The sequence below is a fragment of the Alexandromys fortis genome, unplaced genomic scaffold, assembly GCF_014885135.2.
Source record: "Alexandromys fortis isolate MF-2015 unplaced genomic scaffold, M_Fortis_MF-2015_v1.1 scaffold_58, whole genome shotgun sequence".
In the NCBI taxonomy this organism is placed as follows: Eukaryota; Metazoa; Chordata; class Mammalia; order Rodentia; family Cricetidae; genus Alexandromys; species Alexandromys fortis.
This window is the reverse complement of record NW_026067940.1, coordinates 5836308-5842619: the sequence shown is the minus strand read 5'-3', so window position 1 is coordinate 5842619 and position 6312 is coordinate 5836308. Positions and strand designations below refer to the sequence as shown.

The window sequence follows — 6312 nt, the reverse complement described above, 5'->3', positions numbered from 1 at the left end:
AAACAGAACATTGTATACATAATAAAATAAATAATTAAAAAAAAAAAAGAAAACAAAGATGTTTTTGATGTAGAAGTTGGGAGAAAACATTTGACATTTGTTTTTGCCAGAGGTTAATGTTGGAGGATGGGAAAAACTTGTTTGTTGGTATGGAAAAACATGCTTGATTCTTGCTTTTTTTTAAGGAAACTTTTTTTTAATTTATTTATTTGTATTTTATGTACATTGGTGTTTTTGTCTGCATGAATGTCTGTGTGAGGTGTTGGATCCCCTGGAACAGGAATTACAGACAGTTGTAAGCTGCCATGTGGGTGCTGGGAATTGAACTCGGGTCCTCTTGAAGAACAGACAGTGCTCTTAACCACTGAGCAATCTCCCCAGCCCTTGATTCTTGTTTTTTATGTATAAAAAGACAGGGCTGTAGTTATTCACTTGCGTGAAACTCATCTGCTAGTTGGACAGTTCATTTCTTCACGGAGATGCACCTTCCCCGTCTCAAGACCTGAACATAGGCTGCACACGAAAGCAGCAGATGCCATTTCTAGAAGTTCCAATGAAGGAGAGAAGGAGAGTCTTAAAACAAAGTTTACCTCCTTTAGAATCTCTGCTTTTACATTGTGAGGTAGGCAGTGTATGAGTATCATCTTCTGCAGTTCTTTTTCTGGAATTGGAGCATTCTGATGCACTGTGCTGAAAGGGAAGGGTGTCTATCAGTACAGCAGAAATGACTAAAACCAGGGGATGTAGCAGTTCCATTCTGGCTCGCCAGTTAGTGTGCAACACAATGGGTTATGCACAAGAAAGAGAGCTCTGCAGCTGACAAGAGTTGTCAAGTAAAGCAACACAACACCTCTCAACACCACAAGAAGAGCTAGCAGGATCTTGGGGAAGGAATAACTTCTGTACAAAGGACAAAATACACTCTTAAAAAACAGGTTGTCTGCACAGCCTACTTCATTTTAGGCATAATTCAGAAAGCACGTGACATCCTCACCATATTCCACGATGATCTTAAAGTTTCCCCAAGTCTGAGGAAACTAGGAAATGCTATGACATGAACTGAACTGCAAAAAGCCTGCTACAGTCTAATACAGCAATTCCTCAAAAACCCAACATGTACCTTCTTAAACACAGGCATGCACGCACACACACATACACGCAAACACACACACACAGGAGAGAGAAAGAGAAAGAAACAGAGATAGAGAAAGACAGAAAGAAAAAGAGCAACTGGAAGAAGTGAAACTCAGAAGTGCTACATCCCAAGACACATTCAGAGACTGGAACTCTGTTAAGGGCAGAACAGAGAAGGTTCACTCTGTCCCTGGTCTGTGAACTCCCAAGGACTTTTCTTACTAAATTCTTACCACATTCACGAAAAGGCCTTGGGAGCCCAAGATCCACAGGTACAGAGAAGGGGCCACTCTGTACAAGAAAAGAAGTCACCACATGGTGATTTTACCTTCAGTCGGTCTTGACTTGGAATATCCATACTGTGATCCTGTGCGAGAGCGAGAGTCTGAGCAGCATCTGGATAGCAAGTAAAACAAAAGAAAACCTTCCCTGGTAATAACCATTCTTTCCACAAAACCTCAGCAGACAGCCCTGAGGAGGCTTCTTCTCTATAGATGGACTTCTGCCTGGAAAAGACTCTCAGTCCCAAGATGGGGAAAAAAACCAAAACTGCTAAAAATGACAAAAAACAAGACAGGCCATGGTAAAAGATAACACCAGAACAATCTGGGGGAAGTAAAAGTAGCCAAAGATGCTCTTCCATGGCATGTGTTCAGATTCTTGTGCAAAAAGTGACCTCACGCAGAAAACAATTCAGTGTTCATCCCTTCCTGTAGCAACAAAGTGCCTACCTTATCAACAAAGGTTACTGTTTGAGTTTGTATTTTTAAGGGCTGTACTACAAGATCTGAAAACCAGAAATTTGCCAGACTTGTTTCAGGAAACAGTTCCATCTTCAAGCTAACCTTGAACCTGCATTCTTAAATGCCAATGGTGATTTCATGATCTGACTTCCAATCCCTGAGTACAGACTGGAAGTGATTGTTTCTCTCTGAACAATCACCAGAAGTGGGGGGGGGGGGGACACAGTTGAGAGAAACCCTTTGTCCCTAGAGTTTTCTTATCTACTGTCATTGTAGAATGGGCACACGTGTCACACTTGCATTGTGAGGGTCAGAAGACAACTTTGGGAGTTCGTGTCATCAGGCTTTCACAAGTCCTTTAACCACTGAGCCATCTCACATTAGCTGAAGAGGGAAATACACCCCAAGGACTTACAAATTCTCAAGTGAAACAAAACCTGACATGACTACAAGACATGACTACAGAAAAGAACAAGCTACTGAGATGCTGACACAATTACATTCACCTGTGACTGCTGAGGACGGGATTCAGCAGCCACTAGCAGAGCCAGAAAGATGAGTTCACGGAAAGCAGCAGCAACATCCGCCTGACTGCTGAGAACTCAGATCCAGACTCTAACTACTCTGACAACTCAGTCGATTTTTACAAAACAAACATTTTTCAAAATTGTAACATTTCTATAGCTAAGTGAGGACAAGTTCAGAGACAGAATGTGAGTGCTGACAACTGAACTGTTTCTGGCCAAAGTCATCTTCAAAGCAAGATCAAACTAATGCAACGCAGGTGAAGTTGCTCTCTAAAAGAAAAAAAGCCACCTGTGGTCACTTGTATTACTAAAAAGCCTTACTTTAGGCCAAACTACTTAAAAGCAAAAAGAAATTATCTAAAACAATGTAGAAAGAAAATTCAAACTAAGCTTGTTATATCTATTTCATTTTATTAGTGTACCTGGGGAAAGTTGGAGAAATTATTTAGAGAGAATTATCTTCATTTTAAATAATGACCATTTTCTTCAACAGTCAAAACAGATAAAGGTCAATCCAGCACTCAGGGAGGCCAGCCTTGTCTACAGAGTGAGTTCAGGACAATCACAGCTGTTAGGGAAACCCTATCTCAGGTCGGTGGGGGGGGGGGGGAAAAATAAATAAACAAACAAGGTCTAAACCACTTGCAATGTTGCAGAAGTTATAAGGAAAGCACTTTTTCCATTTGTCTTTTCGCGTCAACAGAGACATCCAACCATAAGTACTAATTATAAAAGCAAGTCAGAGCAGACAATCCAAACTTCTTGCAAAATTCTCTATGAAACCCTACATACATACATAAAAAATGTGTAACAATACATTTTTTTAATGCTTGAAATAGTTCCTTATAGTAATTTTGTAGGCCATCAGTAAGTTATGACTATGTTACATATTACCAGTGAGGAAATCTGGTAAATACTTCAATCCTTTTTCCTTTTCCCTGAGACGGGGTAGCTATGTAGCCAACACTAGGCTGGAACTTTAGATTCTCCATCTCTGCCTCTCAAGCAATGGAGTTAAGTTACAGGTGTTCACACTATCAGGATTCTATGACTTCAAAAAAAGTACAAAATTTCTTCAGAATGACGAGTTAAATAAAAAAATTCCACAACTTAATATTAAGAGGAAAACTGTCCATTAAGAGTTAAGAAGGGGTAGGGACGCACTGGTATGTGGCATAATGGAGAGGGCAAGGCCTGGCCAGTGACCATGAGTCTGATACAGGCAAACCACTGACTGGATTTGAAAACAACAATAAACCTTCTGTCTTTACCTCTAGGACCTCTTCACAGGGTGGCTGTAAGATGAACTGAATTGTTAAATGTTCTTTATCTTTAGAACACACTATAGAGAAAGATATATGCAGAAACGGTACAAGAAAGAAAAGGGGTGGGGGAGTAAAGTAAGAATACGCTCACTCTAAATATTCAGAGGAAGGATCAAAACTAAGATTTAACTGAATATACAAAGTTATAAAACCCTTCGTGTATTTCAAACCATCAGTGACTTCAAAGCAAGTTTTAGCTCACAAATGACTATATTTCAAGAAAGCTGCCTCTCGTTTGAAGCTCCCCCTCTCAATGTCTTTCACTGACATGAAGAGAGATTTAGGAAGATTCTTCCATGATCATCAGCAAACTCTAGCAAGATAGTATAAGATGGACGGTGTTCCTCAAATCTAACTGAGGCCAACTGGAAAAATGGCTCAAAGGTTAAGAGCACTGGCTTCCAGAGGTCCTATTCGGAGCAACCACGTGGTGGCTCATAACCATCTGTAATAAGATCTGGTGCCCTCTTCTGGCCTGCAGGCATATATGCAGGCAGAACACTGTAACCGTAATAAATAAATAAATCTAAAAAAAAAAAAATCTAACTGAGGCAAACTGAAGAGGAGACAGTTTCACTATCCAGAGAGACAAAGAGTGTCACACCATCAGTACCATCTCTACCTGACCACTTTGGAAACCAGACTCCAAAAAGCCAGTTTTCTCCTCATACTAATACATTCAAAGGCAGTATTTAAAAGGTCTGGAAAGAGTCAAATTGGCTTGGAGAGAACAATTTACTGAGCCAAATGTACTGCCTCAAGCCTGGGATCGCAACATTTATGAGGTCAGGATAGGCACTTATTTCCAAGTTTGAGGCTAGCCTGGGGTACACAGTAAGTTCCAGGCCAACCTGAACTACAATGTATGACTTCTCCCTCATAAATAAGTAAAAAAAAATGTATGTTACATAAACAAATTACTAAAATCATGAAGGTGGAAATTTCTTGGGAGAACCTTTATTATACTAACAAGAGTCCACAGAATCATATGTGAAAAAGGGACAGGCTTATGTAACCAATGTGAGATGTATAAAGGGGAAAAGAAGTCCAAAGCACTGTCAAGGAAGATCTGACAGCAAAGAAATTTAAACCTGAATCTATACAAACATTATTCTAAAACAGCAAGGGTAAAGAAACACAACCACAAGGATACAATCCACCAATTCTAGAACACAGGCAATCCTACAGACAAATTACCCGAATCGTCAACAAATATGATGAAAACCAAAAGGAGTATTCCACATCACAATACAGTGGACACAGTAATTTACTAAATATTTTAATAGCTAGAGGTGGAGTTTTTTAATGCCTCCAACACACACAAAAAGCTAAACTTGAGATGGTAGGCATGTTACTTCTCCCAAATTGATCACTGAACATTCTGTATGTAACAAAATACACGGAACCCACAAATATGTACAATTATGTGAATTCAAAAAGGTTATTAATTTAGTCAAACCAAATCTCTCTCACACACATCCACATACACAAAAAAGGCAAGTTAGTTTTTTGCTTTTTGCAGTTATTCTCAGTCCAATATATGGACTTTTGGTTCCTCACCTGAACAAACCAAAAATAAAAGGTATTTTTAAGATGACTGAGGAAACACTATAAACTAGCTTATTTAATAGGATGAGGAAATATTTATTAATTTTATTACTACTGTACATTGAGTACAGTAATGACATGATTACGTTTGAAAGGAAAAAAATCCCTATCTGAGAGATTTTTTTCAAGTATATAAAGATGAAGGAAATATATAACACTTGTTTATAATTACTAAATTTAAGCTAGGCCTGCTTCCACAGATCAGGAAATACAGCTACTGGAAGACAGAGGCAGGGGAATCCACAAATTCAAGGCCTTCCTAGGCAACTTAAGGAGAAACTGTCTCAAAACAGTAAACAGGAAGCTAGACATGTAGGTCAGGGTTAGAGCATATAAACACAGGCCCTAGGCTCAATCCCCTGTGACACATAGAGGGAAAAACTACGTCTACAATGTAGGCATCTCTCCTAGCTTCAGTATGATGGAAGGTATCAGTGAGAACTTACTCAACAGTAAGACCATTTTACATGAGTTATACATACATCCCTCCCAAGTCATGACAGACAGCACTCCATTTTCATCTTAACCCTTGTTCCCGCCATTTGCTTCCTTAAACTCAAAGCTTCAATACAGACTGAAGAAACATACAACATACCTGTGTTAACGGAGGCTGACGTGACAAGATTCTTTCTCAACATATCATAGAGTGGGCTGTAAAAGAAACAACATATAAATATTTGTGGGGTTTTTTTTTTAATATTTATTTATTATGTATACAATATTCTGTCTGTGTGTATGTCTGTAGGCCAGATCTTTTTGTTAAATAACTTTGAGGTGAAAAACCCAAGAAGACAGGGCTGGAGAGATGGCTCAGTGGTTAAGAGCATTGCCTGCTCTTCCAAAGGTCCTGAGTTCAATTCCCGGCAACCACATGGTAGCTCACAACCATCTATCTGTAATGAGGTCTGGTCCCCTCTTCTGGCCTGCAGACATATACAAAGACAGAATATTGTATGCATAATAAATAAATAAATA

The 6312-nt window shown here is 39.2% G+C and overlaps 1 protein-coding gene across 6 annotated transcripts in view; it reads right to left on the bottom strand.

Annotated features, from left to right (window-relative positions):
* Mdm4 (MDM4 regulator of p53) overlaps positions 1-6312 on the bottom strand; it is a 48450-nt gene that overhangs the window by 24424 nt on the left and 17714 nt on the right. For 5 of the 6 annotated variants that reach the window (XM_050147660.1, XM_050147664.1, XM_050147663.1 and 2 more), the window contains exons 5-7: positions 5933-5988; positions 1463-1530; positions 591-690 (exon numbers count right to left, since the gene is read on the bottom strand). In XM_050147660.1, the coding sequence (XP_050003617.1) occupies positions 591-690; positions 1463-1530; positions 5933-5988 (224 nt within the window). Of the gene's footprint in view, positions 1-590; positions 691-1462; positions 1531-5932; positions 5989-6312 lie in introns of those variants that run through there. The other variant, XM_050147665.1, reaches the window with a different exon arrangement.